Raw genomic sequence first — 21,760 nt, forward strand, 5'->3', positions numbered from 1 at the left:
CTCTCTCTTCCTCTCTGTCTCCCCATTCCCTTTCAGTTTCTCTCTGTCTCCATCCAAATAAATAAACAAATAAATAATAACAATTACAATAAATTTAAAAAATTAAGTCTGGGAGTCAGGCGGTAGTGCAGCGGGTTAAGCGCACTTGGCGCAAAGCCCAAGGGCAGACCTAAGGATCCCAGTTTGAGCCCCTGGCTCCCCACCTGCAGGGGAGTCCCTTCACAGGCGGTGAAGCAGGTCTGCAGGTGTATATCTTTCTCTCCCCCTCTCTGTCTTCTCCTCCTCTCTTATTTTCTCTCTGTCCTATCTAACAGTGATGACATCAATAACAACAATAATAACTACAACAACAAAAACAACAAGGGCAACAAAAGGGAAAATAAATAAATAAATATTTGGGTGGTGACACTCCCCACCTCCAGATCCTGGTTCAAGCACTCAGCTCCCCACCTGCAAGGGGGTGACTTCACAAGCGGTGAAGCAGATCTGCAGTTGTCTTCCTCTCTCCCTATCTACCTTCCTCTCCCCTCTCAATTTCTCTCTGTCTTATCCAAAAAATAATAATTAAAATAAATGGATGCCAGGAGCAGTGGATTCAAAGGGCAAGCAATGAGCCCCAGTGGTAACTCTGGAGGCAAGGAAAAAAAAAAGGTCTGCTAAGAGCAGTGTAGTCCTTCAAAGCCCTAGGGGGTTAAAATATATAAAGTAGGGGGTCGGGCGGTGGCGCAGTGGGTTAAGCGCACATGGCGCAAAGCGCAGGGACCGGCGTAAGGATCCCGGTTCGAGCCCCCGGCTCCCCACCTGCAGGGGAGTCGCTTCACAGGCGGTGAAGCAGGTGTGCAGGTGCCTGTCTTTCTCTCCTCTTCTCTGTCTTCCCCTCCTCTCTCCATTTCTCTCTGTCCTATCCAACAACGAATTGCATCAACAAGGGCAATAATAATAACCACAACGAAGCTACAACAAGGGCAACAAAAGGGGGAAAAATGGCCTCCAGGAGCGGTGGATTCATGGTGCCGGCACCGAGCCCAGCAATAACCCTGGAGGAGGAAAAAAAAAAAAAATATATATATATAAAATATATGTCACGGGCAAGGTGGTGGCACCCTTGGTTACTGTGTACAAGAACCTGGGTTCAAGTCCCTAGCTCCTCACCTGCACAGGGAAATGGTGACGAAGGGCTGCAGGTGTCTTTTTGTCTCTCTCCCACTTCTCCCTCCCCTCTTGATTTCTCTCTGTCTCAACCTAATCAACACATAACAAATAAGTAAAATACATGTCACATTACAAATAAGCACTCATGCCGGGCGTGTGCGCAGTCTCCGCCCTTGGTTGCCACTTAAGTGCCCCTTGCACCTCCCCGCCTCTCTCACACCCTGACGCCTGGCCGCTGGCACAGGGCAGACATCTTCCAGGTGGACGCCTACTCCGGGAAGGTGACGGTCAGGAGCTGCGAGCTGCTGGACCGAGAGGCGCAGGCTGTGTTCTACGTCACCCTGCAGGCCACCGACAGTGGTGGCCTGTTCAACACCACCACCCTACACATCACCCTCCTGGACGCCAACGACCAGGAGCCCCAGGTCATCGGCTCCTACAACATCTTCGTCAGGGAGGAGACAGACAACGTGTCGGTCACCATCAAGGTGGGGCCTTTGCTACGTGACCCTGGGGAGGTGGCTCAGTCTCTCTGTGACCCTGCTTCCTCTTGGGGAGAGGGGACCAAGCATAGTACTTCAGCAGGTGAAGGGTGCGAGGTACTCAGCACAAGACCCAGACCAAATGGCATTGCCTGAGGCCACCAGGAACAGATTGCCTTAAAAAAAAAAGAGGGGAGCTGGGCAGTCATGCACCTGGTTAAGCACACATAGTACGAAGCACAAGGACCAGTTCAAGGATCCTGGTTCGAGGCCCCAGCTCCCCACCTGTAGGGGGGGTTGCTTTGCAAGTGGTGAAGCAGGTCTACAGGTGTCTTTCTCTCCCTCTCTCTATCTTCACCTTCCCTCTTAATTTCTCTGTTTCCTATCCAACAATAACAAAAATAACAACAAAAACAGAAAAGATGGCCGCCAGTAGCAGTGGATTCATGGTGCAGGCACCCAGCCCCAGCAATAACCTGGAGGCGAAAGAGAGGAAGAAAGAAAGAAAGGAAGGAAGGAAGGAAGGAAGGAAGGAAGGGAATTCAGGCCTCTGATGGAGGAACATGCTCCACTGGTCCTTGGCACTGAAATCTTCACTCAGACTAACTCAAAATTACTCAAAGAAGGAAAAATATCTTAAGATTTTAAATTAATTTAAATTAATTATTTAATTTTTATTAGTGATCTAATAATGATTTATAAGATAATAGGGGTACAATTCCATACAGTTCCCACCACCAGCGTTTAGTGTCTCATCCCCTCCATTGAAAACTTCCATATTCTTTCTCTCTCTGGGAGTAAGGACTAATATTCTTTTTGAGGTGCAGAAGATGGGAGTCCTAGCTTCTGTAATGGCTTCTGTGCTGGACATGGGTGTTGGCAGGTGGATCCATAGCCCCAGACTGTTTCTATCTTTCCTTAGTGGGGTAGGGCTCTGAAGAGGGGAGGTTCTAGGACACATTATAAGGTCAATAACACTGAAGTTTTTTCTTAGCAAAGCTGATGTGGCAAACACCCTTCTGTCTGAAGGAGACAAAAAAAAAGTGTGCACCTTATAAAAAGAATGGTCTTTTTTTATTATTATTGGTTTGTAACAAATTCCGCAGAGAGCTTGCAGCAGCAGTGTAATGGGTACATCTGGAAAAGAGTGTGGGTCACAGTAAAAATATAGATTACATCGGGTAAATAAAGAATGTCAGGAACATCAATTCTCTCAGATCACGTACAGCATTTTCACAATCCTACCAACTGATCTCTTGTGGTGTTGAGGTAGGTGATGTCTCTGAAGAATTTAACAGGTCACAGTTTCCTGTCAGTTCTGGGGTGATCACTTTGGTGGAAGGGAAAGGCTTTGGCCTCCCCCAACACCCACTGCCTTCTGGGAAGCCATAGAGTTGTCAGCCTTATAGAATAACTGATTAAGTAATAATCTGTGCTAATCTAAACAGGCATCAACCCACAATATCAAGATGTATATATTGTATTAGACCCTCCCCAATACTGTAACTCACTAAAAAAAAGGATGTGAGGTTTTGATTAAAAAGCAAGAAATAGGGAGTCAGGCAGTAGTGCAGTGGGTTAAGCACAAATGGCACAAAGCACAAGGAATGGTGGTTGGAGCCCCCGGCTCCCCACCTGCAGGGGAGTCGCTTCATAGGCAGTGAAGCAGGTCTGCAGGTGTTTATCTCTCTCTCCCCTTCTCTGTCTTCCCCTCCTCTCTCCATTTCTCTCTGTCCTATCCAACAACAATGACATCAATAACAACAACAATAATAACTATAACAATAAAACAACAAGGGCAACAAAAGGGAAAATAAATATTAAAAAAAAAACTTAAAAAAAAGCAGGAAATGAGGTCTGGGCAGTAGTGCAGCAGGTTAAGCACACATGGTGTGAAGCACAAAGACCAGAGTAAGGATCCCTGTTCGAGCCCCCAGCTGCCCACCTGCAGGGGGTCCCTTCATAGGTGGTGAAGCAGGTCTGCAGGTGTCTATCTTTCTCTCCTCCTCTCTGTCTTCTCCTCCTCTTTCTGTCCTATCCAACAATAACAACAACAGCTATAACAACAATAACAACCACAATAAAGGCAACAAAATGGGAAAAATCGCCTCCAGGAGCAGTGGATTCATAGTGCCGGCACCAGCCCAAATGATAACCCTGGGGCAAAAAACAAAACAACTATTGACCTCTAGATATAAGTTAAAAAAAAAGTAAGAAACGGTGGTCAGGCAATGGCATACCTCATTGAGTGCACACATCGCAGTGCACAAGGACCTGGGTTCAAGCCTTGGGTCCCTCTGCAGAGGGAGAAGCTTCACCAGTGGTGAAGCAGCGCTGCAGGTATCTCTCCCTTTCTCCTCATCTTCTCTCTGTTTCTATCCAAAATAAATAACATATTTACATATTATAAAAAACAATAATCAAGAGGAGTTGGGGCCTCACCCAGTAGAGTGTACACATTACCACACACAAAGACCCAGGTTCAAACCCCCAGTTCCCCACCTTCAGGGGGAAGCTTTATAAGCAGTGAAGCTGGTCTGCAGGTGTCTCTCTTTCTCTCTCTCTCTCTCTCCCATCTCAATGTCTCTGTCTCCATGAAAAAGGAAGAGAAAATGAATAGTTGCAGATGGAGCTGTGAAAGTCCAGTGATAAGTCTAATGTCAAAAAAGAAAGGCTAAAGTAGGAAGGAAAAATGGAAGGAAAAAGAGAAACAAGGCTGGCACTGTTGAAGAACAGAAAGACTGAGTTAGGGGGCCAGGTGGTGGTGTACCTGACTAAGTGTACACGTTACAATGTGCAAGGACCCAGGTTCAAAGGCCTGGTCCTCACCTGAAGGGGAAAAGGTTCACAAGTGGTGAAGTGGGGCTACAGGAGTCTCTCTGTCTCTCTCTATTTCACGCCCCCTCCCCTCTCAATTTTTTTCTCTGTCTCTATCCAATATATTATATATGAAACGAACAAACAAACAAACAAACTGTGGTCCGGGAGGTGGTGCAGCGGTAAAGCTTTGAACTCTCAAGCATGAGGTCCAGAGTTCGATCCCTAACAGTACATGTGCCAGAGTGATGCCTTGTTGTTTCTCTCTCCTCCTATCTTTCTCATAAATAAATAAATAAAATCTTTAAAAAAAAAGAAAGAAAAAGGAAAAAAGCCAAAGCTAAAGAAATAAAAGAGAGTTAGAACCAGAAGCACACAATAGCTAGGACCGGGGTGAAAATTCAATTCTGAGCTTCCTAGTGGCCAAAGCAAGAAGGGGTTGCAGCCTGTGAGATTAAGAACACACCAGAGGCTCCAGAGAAGCCCCAGAGAGCATTTTCTCCTCTATGTCACCTGAAAGGAGGGTACAGGATCCTTGAGTGACAGTCACTGGTTTGGGGGGCCCACCCCCATCTTTCTGGGCTGGGACACTACCCACAGCTGATGGGGGATCCCCCTCTGCTTCTCCCGGTAGGCGATCGACGCTGACCAGCCGGGAACCAACAACAGCCTCCTGCAGTTCACGCTGCTGCCCAGCCCCTGGACACACAACTTCTCCCTGAACCCCGACACGGGGGTCCTCACCAACGTGGGGCCCCTAGATCGGGAGGCCATCGACCCCGTCCTGGGGGGCCGCATCATGCTGCCTGTGAGAGTGAGCGACTGCGGGGAACCCCCGCTCAGCACCCAGGTCGAAGTCACCATCACAGTGGAGGTAAAGTCGGGGCCCCCGGGGAGACGTCCCCCCCAACTCGGGGCAGGATCTGATCTCTGCTGACAGCAGAGGAAGACCTGAGGCGGAGAGTGGTGACACGGGGCGGAGGGGTGAGCGTGGGGGGCACTCAGAGCTGTGACTTAGGGGGACCCTGAATTAGGGCACTAAGGCTTTGTTGCTGGAGATGTCCTGCTATTGTTTGCAAAGGGTTCTGTGGGGTGGGCGGGGCTAGAGAGAACAGAGAACAGCGACATCTAGTGGCCGCGCCAGGACTCACCCCAGCGGGGGCCCAAAGCCCAGTTCTGACCCCCAACTTGGGAGATGGTTCAGAAGTGGACAATGGGAGTCGGGCGGTAGTGCAGAGAGTTAAACGCAAGTGGCTCAAAGCGCAAGGACCGGTGTAAGGATCCTGGTTCGAGCCCCCCGCCCCCCCACCTGGCAGGGGCGTCACTTCACAAGTGGTGAAGCAGGTCTGCAGGTGTCTATCTTTCCCTCCCCCTCTGTCTTCCCCTCCTCTCTCCATTTCTTTCTGTCCTATCCAACAACGATGGCATCAATAACTACAATAACAAGGGCAACAGAAGGGAATAAATAAACAAATAAATAAATAAATATTAAAAAAAAGAAGAAGAAGAAGAAATGGAGAGTAGGACTTGCAAGCCCGAGGTCCTGGGTTTGATCTGCAGGAGGAATACTTTCCTTCTCTTTCGTCAAAGAAATCAAGGGGCTGGGAGATAGTGCACTTGCTAAGCAGTGTTGCAGGTGTCTCTCTGTTTCTTTCTGTCTCTTGCCCTTCCCTCTTAATTTCTCTCTGTCCTATCAAATAAAGTAAAAAAAAAAAAAAGTAAAATACATAAAAAAAAAGAAATCATAGGTCCTGGAATATGATGGCATAGGAGGACCTAGTGGGGGTTGAACTGTTATGTGGAGAACTGGGAAATGTCACACATGTACAAACTACTATATTTTACTGTTGACTGTAAACCATTAATGCCCCAATAAAGAAATAAGAAAGAAATCAAGGGTGAGAGTAGATAGCATAATGGTAATGTAAAGAGACTCTCATGCCTGAGGCTAGAAAGACCTAGGTTCAATCCTCTGCATCACCATAAACCAGAGCTGAGCAGTGCTCTGGTAGAAAATAAATAAATGAATAATAATAATAATAGAAAGTTTTAAAAAGAAAGAAATCAATACATCTTCAAAAAAAAGAGGGGGAGAAGGGGAATGAAAGAAAACTTGGACTATAGATGTTGATGGGACAACGAGAGGGTGACACCACACTGCCGACTCCCCCCACCCCAAAGCTCCCTGGGTGCTGTCCATGGTGTTCCCATGGGGGACCTGGTGCACCACCTCCTGGCTTCTCCCTTCTGCTTTAAACGTGTGAACAAATTAATCTATTTGACAAGACAGAGAAATTGAGAGAGGAGGGGGAGATAGGGAGAGAGACAGAGAGATGCTTGCAGACCTGCTTCACCACTAGTGAAGCCCCCCCTACAGGTGGGGACCAGGGGCTTGAACCTGGGTCCATGTGCAGGGCAATGTGCGCTCTACCAGGTCCACCACCACCCAGAACTTCCCATTCTTTTCTTACAGGACATCAATGACAACCTGCCCATCTTCAGCCAGTCCAGCTACAACTTCTCGGTGACAGAGAGGGTCTCAGGTGAGTCACAGTTGTGACACTTCTGTCAGCTCCTGCCACAGGGCTGGGCACTGGGACCAGGGGCGGGGCTGGGCCATGGGGTCCCTGCTGACAGGTGCCTGCTACCTGTCTGCCCTCAGATGTGCAGGTGGGCGAGATGGAAGCCACGGATGCGGACCAGACGGAAGCCAACAATCGCATTAGCTTCACGCTGGAGGGCGTGGGCGCCAACAACTTCGTGATCCGCAGCAGGGTGCTGGGTGCTGGGCACTCACAAGGCGTCCTCTGGCTGCCCACAGACGTCAGCCTGGACTTTGAGAGCAAGGCGTCCTACTACCTGTTGGCAAGGGCGGAGAACTCGGGCCCCGAGGCGGCCCAGGCCTCTGCGACCGTGCTGGTGCAGGTGAAGGACGTCAATGATGAGGCACCCATGCTGGACCCCACCTCTCTTCGGGGCATCAGTGTGGCCGAGAATGGCTCCATCCACGGCCTGGTAGCCACCGTGGTGGCCAGGGACAATGACACGACGGCACAGCTGGAGGTCCAGCTGGTGGGTGTCCACTGCACTAAGGCTGGCCAGGACGTGGGGGGCCTGTGTCAGGAATGGTTCTCTGTGCAGCCCAATGGCTCCGTGCTGGTCAACCAGAGCCAGACCGTGGACTATGAGGCCTGTGACTTGGTCACACTGGTCGTGCGGGCCTGCGACCTCAACACTGAGCCCAACTTCCCAGCCTGCAGCACTGATGGTGGGTGAGACGGGACATCTGGGAGAGCTGGAACCCCCGAATCTGGCTAAGCCTCCCTTCCCCTGATATACCAGCAGACCCCAGTGCTGGATTCCTGGTTGTTGAGGGGGCCAGGCTCTGGGTTAAGGGTGCAGAGTCAGCAAGGCCCCCTGGGCTGGGGAGAGAGCACAGTTTTGGTGCACCAGGAGCGTGATTCAGAGCCTGGGAGGAGGTTGTGGGTTTCATCTCGGGCCTGTTGTGTGCCTGAGCTGTGCTGGGTCGTGGCACAGCGAGTTAAGTGCACATGGCACAGAGCTCATGGACCTGCATTAGGATCCTGGTTCGAGCCCCCAGTTCCCCACTTGCAGGGGGGTTCGCTTCACAGGCGGTGAAAGCAGGTCTGCAGGTGTCTATCTTTCCCCATCTCTGTCTTCCCTTCCTCTCTTGATTTCTCTCTGTCCTATCCAACAATAACAACAACAACAGCAACAACGATAAACAAGAGCAACAAAAGGGAAAATAAAATAAAATAAAATAAAAGAGACTCTCATACTTGAGGCTCCAAAGTTCCAGGTTCAATCCCTTGCACCACCATAAGCCAAAGCTGAGCAGTGCTCTGGTAAAAAAAAAAAAAAAAGAAAAAAGAAAAAGAAAGAGAGAGAGAGAGAGAGAGAGAGAAAGGGGGGAGAGAGAGAGAAAAGGGGGAGAGAGAGAGATAGAGGAGAGAGAGAGAGAGTCCACTGCACCATCTCCCGGACCACTGTGAGGGAATCTCTGAAAATAAAATAAAGCCAGAGAAATAGTTCACCAGGTAGGGTCTGTGCCATGGTAGGGTCTGTGCCATGCAGCCCAGGTTTGAACCCTGGCACGACCAGGTGAAGCTCAAGTGTTGTGGTGGTCCCCTGTGTCTCTGTCTGTCTCTCAAAATGAAAAAGTTCTCATTTAGTCAGGGGGTGGTGCAATTGCATGGGCATTCCGTGGCCCCTCGTGAGAGGGAACATGCATGTGAGTGGGCAGCGTGGTGCTAGCCATGTGGGACATGCTCAGTGTGAGCCTTTAGCATACACTCCGAGGCAAGCAGAGTGCACCCTCAGGGTCTGGCACGAACTTGAACCCCACCTGTGGCCTCCCCCTGCCAATAAATTCGAGAATGGCAGCTGGCACCTTGTCCCTACTCCAGCCAAGAGTTATACCAGCACCCCCAGAGCATGTCTATCTCCTCACAACCCAAAAGCCAGGCTTTCGACCCATAGAAGAGAAAATGGGGGATGGGCGGGGAGGCAGAGCAGGCAGTAACACCTGGGTTATCTTTTTTTCTTTTTAATTTTATTTATTTATCTTCCCTTTTGTTGCCCTTGTTGTTGTAGTTATTGTTGTTTTTATTGATGTCATCATTGTTAGATAAGACAGAGAGAAATGGAGAGAGGAAGGGAAGACAGAGAGGGGGAGAGAAAGATAGACACCTGCAGATCCACTTCACCGCCTGTGAAGCGACTCCCCTGCAGGTGGGGAGCCGGGGGCTCGAACCGGCATCCTTACGCTGGTCTTTGTGCTTTGCAAAGATGTGCGCTTAGCCCTCTGCGCTACCGCCCGACTCCCTATTTCTTTTAAAAATATTTTTATCATCTTTATTTATTGGATAGAGACAGACAGAAATCAAGAGGGAAGGGGGAGATAGAGAGGGAGAGAGACAGAGAGACACCTGCAGTTCTGTTTCACCACATGCAAAGCTTTCCCCCTACAGGTGGGGACCAGGGGCTGGAACTCTGGTCCTTGTGCACTGTAACATGTGCACTCAATCAGGTGTGCCACCACCCAGCCCCAATCTTTTTTTCTTTTCTTTTCCTCTTTCTTTTTCTCTCTCTCTCTCTTTCTTTCTTTCTTTCTTTCTTTCTTTCTTTCTTTCTTTCTCTCTCTCTCTTTCTTTCTTTCTTTCTCTCTTTCTTCCTTCCTTCCTTTATTTCTTCTTTCTTTTTTTGCCTCCATGTTTATTGCTGGGGCTTGGTGCCAGCACTATGATTTCACTGCTTCTGGCGGCCATTTTTCCCTTTTTTTTTTGATTGGCTAGGACAGAGAGAAATTGAGAGAGGAGGGAAGATAGAGAGGGAAAATTGGACACCTGCAGACCTGCTTCACCGCCCGTGAAGTGTCCCTCCTGCAGGTGTGGGCTGGGGGCTTGAACCTGGGACCTTGCACATTGTAACATGTGTGCTCAACCAGGTGCACCAACCATCACCCGGCTCCCTAACACCCTGGGTTATCTATTGTCAGCCAGCAGGGTCCCTGTACTCTGTGGCCAGACGAGATGCACCTGGGATGGGCTTTTGCTGTGTGATGTGAAACAAGTTGCTTGCTCTCTCTGGGCTCAGTGAGGGATACTCCTTTTTACCAAAGCCTCTGGGTGTGGGGGTGGGCAGAGGCTAGTGGGGCTTCCTGGGCCAGGAGTGGGGAAGGACTGAACCTGGGTGATCCCAGAAACTTGGCTGCTGTGCAGGCTTTGTGTAGACCCCAGACCCCCCCCCCCGCCTTGTTCCCTAGGAAACCTCCCCATCACCATCCTGGATGTAAATGACAACGCTCCTTACTTTCTGCCCCAGGACAAGACTTTTGGTAAAGAGTGCAGCCCCGCCTTCACCCTTCCCACCACCCCCCTCCCACGGCCCCGCCTCACACCCAGGTGGGCCCCAAGAGAAACTGGGGACCCTCTGATCCTGGGGGACAGTTCCTCCCCCACTCCTCCTCCTGGTTCTGCCCTGTCTCACCCTGAGTCTGGTCCCTCCTTTTCTGAGCCTTAGTTTCCCTGACTGCAACAGGGGTGATGCTCTGCCCCTTCACTCCTGACTGGGGGGGTACAGGGAGGCTGCAGTGTGGGTGTCCTTGTGGTGGAGAAGTTGCGGGCAGGTTTGTGGGCAGCCTCCACTGGCTGTGCTCTGACCTCACCTTCCTTTGGTCCCTCTGCAGTCATCATCCCAGAGCTGGTGAGCCCTGACCAGCAGGTGGCTTCTGTCCAGGTAAGTCCTTGCCACCCGCCATTTGTTGCTGGGCGCACGGGGGGGGGGGGGGGGGGACTCTCAGCTGCTCCCCCAAATGCATCGGGAAAGGAACTACACTCCAGTGTGGGAAGAGAAAGCCCCAGAAGGGCCATGAGGGCATACTTAATGGAGATGATGAAAATGTCATTAATTGTTCAATTTAGGATTCATAAAAATTGCATGGCCATGAAAGCCACCAGCAGCCTGGGTCTCCCTCGAGACACAGCAAGTCCCAGTGTCACCAGGGAACCAGGGCAGAGTCTGATGTGTTGAGAATGGGGGGTCTCTCCATGGGTGGTGGGATGCCACATGGGGTGGGGGTGGGGTTCCCACAGCCTGGAGGCTGGGCTTGCTGATTTAATGGGGGGAGGGGGCTGTCATGCCTTTCTGAACCTCATGTTCCCTCTTGAATGAGAAATTGGAGGTTCATGGCAGTCACCTCTTAAGGTTCAGGGGTAGGGGGGACCTGGGTCCCATTGCCTGTGCTGTGGAAAGGTGGGGAGGGACCCACTCAGAAAATACCATGTCTCTCACACACACAGCCTCTACTTTTGTTTGTAAAATGGCAATAGAGGGGCTGGGAGGTGGGCTGGCTTAGTGAGAGGGCACATACTTTGTGTGCTTAAGGCCATGGGTTCAATCCCCAACATCATATGAAATGACAGAGTAAGGCTTTGATATCTCTCTTTTCAAGTAAATTATAATAATAGTAATACAGCGATAAGAGTTGTCCCTCTTGAGCTTTTTAACATATATATATATATATTTAAATATTTGATTTACTTTATTTTTATTTTTGGAGAGAGGGATGGAGAGTGAAACACCAGAGCACTGCTCAGCTCTGGCTGATGGTAGTGCAGGGGGGGCTGGGGATTGAACCTGGGAGTATGGAGCCTCAGGCATGAGAGCCTCTCTGCATAACCATTATGCCACCTACCCTGCCCCAAAATATATTTTATGTGGTCCAGGAGGTGATGTAGTGGATAAAGCACTGGACTCGGGGGTCGGGCTGTGGCGCAGCGAGTTAAGCGCATGTGGCACAAAGCACAAGGACTGGCTGAAGGATCCCAGTTTGAGCCCCCGGCTCCCCGCCTGCAGGGAGGTCGCTTCACAGGCGGTGAAGCAGGTCTGCAGGTGTCTGTCTTTCTCTCCCCCTCTTTTCTTCCCTCCTCTCTCGATTTCTCTCTGTCCTACCCAATGACAACAACATCGATGGCAGAAATAACAGTACAACAAGGGCAATAACAAGGGCAACAAAATGGGAAAAAATAACCTCCAGAAGCAGTGGATTTGTAGTGCAGGTACCGAGCCCCAGCAATAACCCTGGAGACAAAAAAAAAAAAGCACTGTATTCTCAGGCATGAAGTTCCAAGTTCAATCCCCGGCAGCACGTGTACCAGAGTGATGTCTGATTCGTTCTCTCCTCCTATCTTTCTCATTAATAAATAAAATCTTAAAAAAAAACCCCACCATGTATTTTTATTTATTTCTTAAACAGAGACAGAAAGAAATTGAGAGACAGAGACACACTTGCAGCCCTGCTTCACCACTCATGAAGCTTTCCCCCCTGCAGGTGGGGACCAGGGGCTTGAACCTGGGTCCCTGTGCACTGTAATGTGTGTGCTTAACCAGGTGTGCCACCGCCTGACCCCAGCCTCCCAACCTTTTCCTCAAGCCATAAACATCAAGTTCTTTCTGCTTTAGTTGACAGCGTCCTCACATCAGGATTTGAACGGTGTTCTTTTTGATTTCTGAAAGCAATGCTATGGCCAGGGTTGCATGACTCCGTTTCTCCCAGTGGTTATTCTAGCCTTTCCTTTCCTTTCTTTCCCTTTCCTTTTCTCTAGCTAGAAGGTGAGAGACAGAGACACACAGAGAGAGATCATAGTACCACTCATGCCGCTTAGCGTGCCCCCTTGCCGGCACTACCTTGAACCTAGGTTCTCCCCCATGGTAACATAGGCACTTGGTGGGTGCTCTTTTCTTAATATATATACTTTAAATATTGTTAATATTTATTTATTTATTCCCTTTTGTTGCCCTTGTTTTGTTACTGTTGTTGTAGTTATTATTGTTGTTATTATTGATGTTGTTGTTGTTAGATAGGACAGAGAGAAATGGAGAGAGGAGGGGAAGACAGAGAGGGGGAGAGAAAGATAGACACCTGCAGACCTGCTTCACCGCTTGTGAAGCGACTTCCCTGCAGGTGGGGAGGTGTAGGGGCTTGAACCGGGATCCTTACACCAGTCGTTGTGCTTTGCACCACGTGCGCTTAACTTGTTGTGCTACTGCCTGACTCCCATATTTTAAATATTTTATTAATTTTATTTTTGAGAGAGATGAGAGAGAGAGAGAGTGAGAAAGCGTGACCAGAGCACTGCTCAGCTCTGGCTTATGTTGGTACAGGGGATTGAACCTAGGACTTTGGAGCCCCAGGCATGAGAGTCTCTTTGCATGACCATTATGCTATCTCCCCCGTCCTTTTAGTATATATATAATTTTTTATATTTATTTATTTTCCCTTTTCTTGCCCTTGTTGTTTTTTCATTGTTGTAGTTATTACTGTTGTTACTGATTTCGTTGTTAGATAGGACAGAGAGAAATGGAGAGAGGAGGGGAAGACAGAGAGGGGGAGAGAAAGACAGACACCTGCAGATCTGCTTCACTGCCTGTGAAGCGACTCCCCTGCAGGTGGGGAGCTGGGGGCTTGAACTGGGATCCTTACGCCGCCGATCCTTGAGCTTTGCGCCACCTGCGCTTAACCTGCTGCGCTCCTGCTGGGCTCCCCTTTTAGTATATATATTTTAAGTTTTATTTTAATGAAAGATAGACCAGAGCACCACTCATCTCTTGCTTATGGCGGTTCCAGGGATGGAACCTGGGTTCCTTATGGAACCTGGGGCCTCAGAGCCTCAGGCATGAGAGTCTTTTTGAACCACTGTACTATCTCCCCAGCCCCTGTGATGTTCTTTAAATCAACTCCTTTCTCAGCCTGAATGGCTAGTTTAAACCTTGTCTCAGGCTCAGCTTTGTTGTCCTCTGATGGCACTAGAATGCATAGCCGCCTCTGGGTCTTCTTTGGCAGAATCTGCGGAGCTGGAGGCCGGGAGCCGACATATAACCAAACACTAAACACTATGCTAGACCTTTGATCTGTCCTACTATTGCTGTGTGACCATAGCAAATTGCTAATACTCTCAGAGCTCTAGGGAGAATACTCCCTCTGCATCTGTGTGAGAGAAACTGTGGGAACCAACCTCCCAGGCTTCCCAGCCTCTGATTCCTGCTGGGATGGAGAGAGGAGTGCCTAGCTCCATGCCCCCGCCCCCCGCCACTTCCTTAGAAGGACAGAGAGAAATTGAAAGGGGGAAGTGGAGATAGAGAGGGAGAGAGACAGAGAGACACCTGCAGCACTGCTTCTCTGCTTGTGAAGCTTCCCCCTGCAGGTATGGAGTGGGGTCTGGGGTTTGAACTCTGGTCCTTGTGCATGGTAACATGTGAGCTCAATGGAGTGCACCATTGCCTGGTTCCTTCTGCCCACTTTTGTCCCCAGGCCAGAGATGAGGACTCAGGAAACAATGGGGCCATCCGCTTCTCCATCCTCAAAACGGAGTTTCTCTCCAAGGACGGCACCATCATCACTTTCCAGGGCTTCTTCCGAATCGTCACCTTCTTGGAGGACAATCTATTTACTGGCAACATTGAGTAACTATGGACGACCCCAGGATGGGGGGTGGGGTGACAGGGGGTGACGCACCCTGGAGGGCTGTGGGCAGCTGTGCCCTGCTCCCGTCCACAGGCTGGTGACCAACCTTGACGCCAATCTGAATGGGACTTACCAAGTGACAGTTCAGGCCCAGGACACCCCTGCCCCCTCCAGTTGGCCTGCCCTGCAAGCCCAAACCACCTTGAATGTGAGTGTCCCTTGCCTACCTCCCCCCATCCCCTCCAGCTCCGACTGGGCTCTCGGGCCTCACCTGGTCCCCTCATGCCCCCCCCAGCTCTTCACGGTGGAGAAACGGTACCGCTTGAGGCTGCAGTTCTCCACCAGCAAGGAGCAGGTGGGCGCCCGCCAGGACGAGATTAAGGAGTAAGTCTGGGGGCATCTCTCACCCTCGCCCCCAACCCACATGACTGTGTCTCTGCCTTTCTGTGTGCTCCCCACCACCTGTGGTGTTCGGACTGAGAGAGGCCTGAGTGGGTTTCCATGCACAGCCGTGGGGCTACAATGTGAGTGAGGGGAACTCCTGCCTGATTGGCACACGGTGCTTCCTGCTTAGCTGTGGAGTTGTTGGGGTGTGTGTGAGAGGGTGCCACAGACCTGGGCAAGGCCCTCCTCCGGGCCTCTGGGACCTTGTCCATCTGCAGGGCTCTGGCGCAGGCGACCAGGACCACCGTGTATGTGGTGATCATCCAGGACTTGCAGAGTGCTACTCGGTGAGTGCTGAGGCCAGTGCCCTGGGGGGGGCAGTCCTCTAGGGAGGTAGGGGACCAGAATCCTGGGGGAAGTGGGGGTCTGGGGGGCAATGTCTTGGGGTGCTGGAAGTCCTGGGGCTAGTGCAGGGGAGTGCTGCACTAGTGCAGGGGCTAGTGCTGGTGGACCAGTATACTGGGGTTGGGAGTCCTGGGGAGAGGGTAGTACCCTGAGGGGATGGGGGCCTTGGGGGAACAATGCTCTGAGACAGTGCCCTGGGGGACTGGGAGTCCTGAGCTTGACACCCTCACCTACCCGGTATAGGGCCCGAAGCCACTCCTACATGGACGCCTACTTTGTCTTCTCCAATGGGACGGCCCTGACTCTGAACGAGCTGAGTGTGTGAGTGTGGCTGCCCAGGGCGGGGGGGGGGGGGGGGGGGTTGGTTGGGTCCCCCTGGGGGTGCTATATCACGAGGCTGAGTGGCGGTTCTGTGGCCAGGATGATCCGGAGTGACGAGGACGCAATGGGGAAACTGCTACAGTTGGGGCTGGTGGTGCTGGTACGTGTGGAGGAGTGGGTGGGGGGGACACCTCTGGGGTGGGGAGGGCTGGCCCCACGCCCCTCGTGCTCCTCCCCCTGCAGGGCGAGCAGGGGAACCTGGAGTCAAGCCTGCCACAGGTGCTCACCAGTGTCATCGTGGGCCTGGGCGTTGCCCTGGCGCTGCTAATTGTCATCATGGCCACGGCCCTCGTGTGCGTCCGCAAGAGGTGCTTCTCCCCTCCTGCCCCCAGGGTGGGCACCTGGACACAGGCCCTTGGGCATGGTGCTGACTCCTCCCCACTCCCTACCCCAGCTACCAGCGGAAGCTTCGGGCTGTAATGGCAGCCAAGGAGGCCCGCAAGACCTTGGCAGGGGTGACACCTGGAGTCTTTGCCATTCCTGGGACCAACCTGTATACCACGGATCGGTGAGTGGACAGGGCGGGTGGGGAGAGACATGGGGTGGGGTGCCTTCAAGGCCGAGGCAGCTGACCAGCTCTTCTCCCCAGGGCTAACCCCATGCTCAACCTGGACACCAAGGACCTGGGTTTCGAGTCCCAGTCCTCTAGTGACCTGGATCACATCAGGTGAGCCGTGCCGGCAGCCAGGCTGGCCAAGGGTGAGGTGGAGGTGAGAGTGTGGTGGTGATGATTCTGATGGTGGCAGTGGAGCTTGTAGGAGTGCTAATGCTGGCGGCGGGGTGGTGATAGCTGATGGTGATGGTACTGATGGAGGTGATAATGATGGTGAGGGCTGGAGGAGTAATGGTAATGTGGAGACTGTGGTGATGATGGTAGTGGTGTTGGTGGCGATGAGGTAGACAGGGCGGGACGGGCCCGCCAACCATCCGGGTTCCATCATCTGCCCCACAGCCTCAACTCTCTGGATGAAAACTCTGTGGACCTGGGGAAGGGCAAACCGGAAGTGAAGGCAAGATGGGGGATGAGTGGGTGTCTGGGGCTCCTGATTCGGGGCCCCTCCCTGAAGGGCTGGGACTCAGGACAGAGGGAGGGCTTTGACCCTGTTCCTGTCCTGTAATCTCGGAAGGATGGCTTATCCTCTTGGATTCTCAACTTTTCCATCTGAAAATGGGTGTGAGAGAACCAGCCTCGCAGGGCCACTGAGGGGGACTCCGTAGGAGTGGGAGGAAGCACCACTGGTATAGAGAGCAAGTGCTGGGGGACCTATATGTCCCAGCTGGAGGGGCGATAAGCAGGAGGTGGGCAGGGCCCAGAGGAGGACAGACGGCCGAGCAGTGTCCTTAGCCTTGGCTGCAGATCTGAGGCACCTGGGAGAGAGTGGCCCCAGGTTCAAGCCCTTAAACCACCAACAGCCACAGCTGAGCCATGGTCTGGCAAAAAAAAAAAAAAAAGTTAATTCTTACCCAAAAAAGGACACAGGCCCCAGTGTTCTAGTGAGCAGGCAGGAGAGTCAGACCCCAGCAGTCTTCACCCACCTGTCTTCCTGCTATGGATTCTTTTGAGTCCTGCAGGTAAAGGGGGACTGTACCCAGCATGCTGCTTGCCATGAGGGGCAGGAACAGCTGGACAGACCCCTGGTACTGGACCAAAGTGCTGTGGTGTCTGTGGGTGGGGGCAGAGGAGACCCCAAGTCCATGACCCCCCCACCCAGCACAGTCTGGGCCTCCTACAAAATAGCCAGAAAATGGTGGCCCTTCCAGGGAGCCATCTGGACATGGGATGAATGCCTCCCCCCCACCCCATGGCCACCCCCTCTTGTCCTGTCCCCACAGGAGGCCTCGTACAGCGGAACGGAGGCAGACACGGAGCCACTGACCGAGGTGCTCTCTGGGAGGAAGGTGGACACAGGGGCCCAGCAGACGGAGAAGTCAGCCTTCACCAACCCAGGCCTGGACACCACAGATGTGTGAGGGGGGGGCGCCACTGAGCCCACCCTTCCAGTCCCCTCCCCTCTCAGGAGACCCAAAATCCCAGCCCCCCTTCCCTGATATTGTAATATAATTCTTGTAGCCACTCACAGCTGGCAAGAGTGGAGGGTTTTATTACCAACAGGTACTGTGAGTTCATGGCCCAAAAACTGAGGCCAGGGGTGAGGGGTGGGGACAGGGAGCTGTGGGGTCACAGGGGACTTGTGGGGGCTCACAGCACAGGGTGACACCAGTGCAGGGGAGAGTTCACCTTTAAAGGACAACTGTGACTGTGCAGTAGACTCTCTGTCCTCGTCCCCAAAGTCATAGGCGGCTTTCACCCAGGCTGCTTGGGACTCAGAGGAGACCTAGGACCCTTCTCTGAAACCCCCTTCCCAAGACCCCCAGGAGCACTCCTGTCTCTGGCCAGTGTGGGGACTGTGTGGGGCTCAGTGTCAGTGGAGGTGCGGGGGCAGGAGTTGGGGACCACTACCACCAGCATGCAGGAGATGCCCAGGCCAGGGGCCAGCCCGCCGCGTGGACACGCATGCACACACTCACTCAGAGCCGGGCACACTCGGGTCTCACACGCCAACCCTTGCACACAAGTAACTTTTTTTTTGGGGGGGGGTTTGGGGTATAGTTTCTCCCGGTACTGGGGGCGTGAATCCCCACTGGAGAGACCTCACTGCCCCAGTCTGGGCATCTCAGGAACCTGCCTCAACACTCAGAGCTGGGGGCACAGGGCAGGCCCCCAAGGTGGCCCGGTGTGACCGGGAGCTTTGGGCTGGGTGGGGGCTAGAGGGAGTGGGAGCTGGGTTCATGTCCCTTGAAGAAGGGGGAGGGGTTATTTGGTTGGGAAGGAGGCTGAATGAAAGGAGGAGGCCCTCCCGCTTCCCAGGCCTGTGGCACGTCGAGGGGTTCCCTTCCAGGGCCTGGGGACAGGAAGGGTGCCTGAGAAGGTTGGAAAACAGGCGTAGAAAAGAGGGTGCTCACTCTGCCGTGGGCCCGGCCCGCGAGCAGCACCGCGGCCGCCGCACGCTCTGCAGCAGCGCGCGGAACAGGCCGGGCGGCCGCTTGTTGGTGCCGTCGGGGGGCGCGGCGCGCACGGAGCCAGCTCGGCCCGGGCCGGGCCCCAGGCGCGTGGAGGCCTGCGGCGCAGGCGTCCCCTGGCGGCCGTGCTCCTCAATCTGGCGCTCCAGGTGCTTCTGGATGGCCATGCCAAGCACCTCCACCTCCATGGCGGCGCCGTACACCTCCCACGTCATGCCCTTTTCGTCCCAGCTCACGTCGCGCACCGGCTCGGCCGCCTCCGGGGGCGCAATCGCGGCTGCCAGCGCCGAGCCGGGCCGCACCCGCACCTCGGGGAAAACGGGGGGTGCAGTGGGAGGCGCGGCGGCCTGCGGTGTCATGGGCCCGGTGGCCACCGAGCGTGTCTCGGCCACGCCCAGCGACACCTGCAGCCCCGCGTCCCGGCGCGTCGGCGGCCCGGGTGCAGGTGTGGGTGCGGGGCTGGGAGCGTGTGGGGCCGCCTGGAAGCTGAAGGCCGGGCCGCCCGCGCCGTCCTGGGGGGACATGGGGCTCAGTGCCACCGACACGCAGGCCTGTGCGCCCGCCTGGGTGCCCGCGTCCTCGCGTGGTGGTGGCGGCGGGGCGCTCGCGTCCCAGGATGGCGCCTTCGTGAAGTTGTCGCGAGTCCGAGGCCCGGCAGGGGGCGCTGTGGTCCCCATGGCCGGGCTCTTTTCGGCTCCACCAGGTGTGGCTGGAACTTTCTGGCTCTGGCCCGAGGCCTGGATGCTGGGTGCTCGTGTATTGGAGGCTTGGATGGCCAGGGTGCTGGAGGCTTGGGTGCTGGGCACCTGGGTGCTGGAGGCCTGAGTGCTGGGCACCAGGGTGCTGGAGGCCTGAGTGCTGGGCACCAGGGTGCTGGAGGCCTGAGTGCTGGAGGCCTGGGTGCTGGGCTCTGGCCTTGGCTCCACCCGTCCAGTGCCGCTCCCTGCCCCTGCAAGAGTAGAGGCTGCACCACAGACTTTGCTGTCTGCCTGCCTGGAGGAGGAAGCTTCCTGCTTCTCCAGAGTCAGGGGGGCCACCTTCTCCAAGGGTGGGGACCCAGCTTTCCCCAGGGCCTCAGCCCCCACCTTTCCAGAGGGCAGAGGTCCCAGATCCATCTTCTCCAAGGCCTGTGGTCTCTTTTGCAAAGCCTCTGCTTGTCCTGAAGCAGGGGCAGCCTGGGCCTCAGACCCCGGCTCTGCCTTCCACTTTGTGGAGCTGTTAGGACTTGACGGTCCCGTATCTGTGGTCCCCTTGGCCCCAGGGCCTACCCCTCCCAGGGACAGCAGGCCAGACTTCTCAGGGGACAGTGGACCTGCTCTCCCCCCAGAGTCTACCGTGGCCTTCACAGGGGACAAGGTCCCCCCTGGCCCCAAGGATGTGGAGTCCCCCAGGCTAGAGGATATAGGGTCTCTTTTTCTTGAAGACTCAGGGTTTGTGTTTCCAGGAGCTGGTGCTTTTGTGGTTTCTTCAGAAATGGGGTCTGTCTTTTTGGGGAGCCCCAGGCCCTCCTTTCCTGAGGAAGCTGCCTCTGTCACCCCCGTAGATGAGGTGAGCTCTACAGGCCCTGGGGAGGTGGAACCCACCTGTCCCAAAGATGTGGCTGGTCTCACTGTCACAGATATGGGAGCTTCTGTTTCTGAGGAGGCAGGAGCCCTCTTTCCTGGGTACTGAGGGTCCCATTTTGCAGGGGTTACAGTCTCTGTGCACTCCAGGTGTTGAGGGGTCACCTTTCCTGAGGTTCCTGGATCCAAGGCTCCCAAGGACAAGGGCTCACTCATGCCTGACGCCCCTGCTGTCAGAATTCCTGAGGCCTCGGACTCTTTTTTGCCTGCAGGTACAGATGTGTGTGGCAAGCATGTGGCGTCTCTTTCTTCCAGGGGCCCAGACTGCTTCTCAGGAGATGCAAGGTTGGCCTCTTTGGAGGAATCCAGAGGCTCTTTGCCTGAATTCCTTGGTCCCTGCTTCCCTGGGGGTCCCACGTCCCCCTTGCTGGGGCCCACAGGCCCCGCCAGCCCCAGGTATCCAGGCTCCTCCTTCTTTGGGGTCACAAGTTCTATCACTCCAGGAACCACAGGACACCCTTTATCCACACTCACAGGCTCGGTCTTGTCTGTGGGTGTAGGGTCCACCTTCCCTAAGGACCCCAACTCTCCCTTTGCTATGGAAGTGGGATTCATTTGTTTCAAAGACTTGGAATCAGTCTTGTCCAGGAACACAGGGGTTCCGTTCTCCGGGGAAGAGGGCGCTCCCTTAGCTGAGGCTCCAGGCTCTGGCTTCCCTGAGAGGGTGTTCTCTGATGTCCCTGAGCTTGATGCCCCCCGTGTCTCTGGGGATGGGTTGCAGGGCAGGGAGGGGCAGGCCACACTCCCACCAGGGCCCTCAGAGCAGGAAGCCCCTTCCTCAGCCCCACTGGGGCCACTGTGCCTGGAGGCCATGCTGAGGCTTGGGGCTGGAGTGTGCCTGGGTGGTGCTGGGCTGGCTTTGGGCTGGGACGGGCCACAGTCCCTCATGGCCGGGCTCCCAGCCCCCACTTGCCCATCCTGGGTGCAGCAGAGGAGGGAGGGCTGGGTTGTTAGAGTCCTTTCCAAACAGCTGGGGCCTCACTGGGTCTTCGGAACTGCCTGGCTGTCCCCTGGGGCCAGGCCTGTGTTCCCGGCTGCTGTCCAGTGCTGAAAGAGAGAGCACAGTCAGACACAGGGCCCAAGTTCAATCCAGTGCTGCATGTATCATGGTGGCGCTCTGTCTTGTCTCTGCTTCTCTCGGCCTCACGTGGAGCTCTCTCACATATGATACACAAAATACATCTCCTGAAAAATAAAAAGGGAGCCACCAGATGAGTGCATGTGTTACTGTGGGCAAGGACCCAGGTTTGAGGTCCTCTCCACTTGCAGGGGTAAGTTTCACGAGTGGTGAAGCAGTATTGCAGGTGTCTGTCTGTCTGTCTCTCCCTCTCCCTCTCCCTCTCTACTGCATCTTCCCCCTCTCAACTTCTCTTTGTCCTATTTTAAAAAAATATTTATTTATTCCCTTTTGTTGCCCTTGTTTTATTGTTGTAGTTATTATTGTTGTTGTTACTGATGTCGTTGTTGTTGGATGGGACAGAGAGAAATGGAGAGAGGAGGGGAAGACAGAG

At 53.7% G+C, this 21,760-nt stretch overlaps 2 protein-coding genes across 3 annotated transcripts in view; one reads left to right on the forward strand and one right to left on the reverse strand.

Moving 5' to 3' along the window:
• CDHR2 (cadherin related family member 2) overlaps positions 1-17,686 on the forward strand; it is a 40,306-nt gene extending 22,620 nt beyond the window's left edge. For both annotated transcript variants that reach the window (XM_016188683.2, XM_060197195.1), the window contains exons 16-32: positions 1,397-1,640; positions 5,086-5,325; positions 6,925-6,994; positions 7,114-7,719; positions 10,237-10,308; positions 10,660-10,709; positions 14,284-14,435; positions 14,530-14,644; positions 14,732-14,820; positions 15,099-15,167; positions 15,469-15,546; positions 15,646-15,706; positions 15,790-15,914; positions 16,001-16,114; positions 16,196-16,273; positions 16,559-16,616; positions 17,440-17,686. In XM_016188683.2, coding sequence (XP_016044169.2) covers positions 1,397-1,640; positions 5,086-5,325; positions 6,925-6,994; positions 7,114-7,719; positions 10,237-10,308; positions 10,660-10,709; positions 14,284-14,435; positions 14,530-14,644; positions 14,732-14,820; positions 15,099-15,167; positions 15,469-15,546; positions 15,646-15,706; positions 15,790-15,914; positions 16,001-16,114; positions 16,196-16,273; positions 16,559-16,616; positions 17,440-17,577 — 2,359 coding nt within the window. In that variant the 3' untranslated portion in view covers positions 17,578-17,686. The remainder of the gene's footprint in view (positions 1-1,396; positions 1,641-5,085; positions 5,326-6,924; positions 6,995-7,113; positions 7,720-10,236; positions 10,309-10,659; positions 10,710-14,283; positions 14,436-14,529; positions 14,645-14,731; positions 14,821-15,098; positions 15,168-15,468; positions 15,547-15,645; positions 15,707-15,789; positions 15,915-16,000; positions 16,115-16,195; positions 16,274-16,558; positions 16,617-17,439) is intronic.
• A 738-nt stretch (positions 17,687-18,424) lies between these two features.
• Positions 18,425-21,154, reverse strand: GPRIN1 (G protein regulated inducer of neurite outgrowth 1). Its single transcript, XM_016188697.2, has one exon. It carries the CDS (start codon positions 21,135-21,137, stop codon positions 18,567-18,569), a length of 2,571 nt encoding a protein of 856 aa, XP_016044183.2. The 5' UTR covers positions 21,138-21,154; the 3' UTR covers positions 18,425-18,566.
• Positions 21,155-21,760: the final 606 nt, after the last annotated feature.

Source organism: Erinaceus europaeus, chromosome 9 (genome assembly GCF_950295315.1).
Source record: "Erinaceus europaeus chromosome 9, mEriEur2.1, whole genome shotgun sequence".
NCBI classification, from domain to species: Eukaryota; Metazoa; Chordata; class Mammalia; order Eulipotyphla; family Erinaceidae; genus Erinaceus; species Erinaceus europaeus.

Excerpts from the sequence above, each read along its gene's own strand:
- GPRIN1 (XM_016188697.2), bottom strand. The coding sequence starts at position 21,137 with ATGAGGGACTGTGGCCCGTCCCAGCCCAAAGCCAGCCCAGCACCACCC.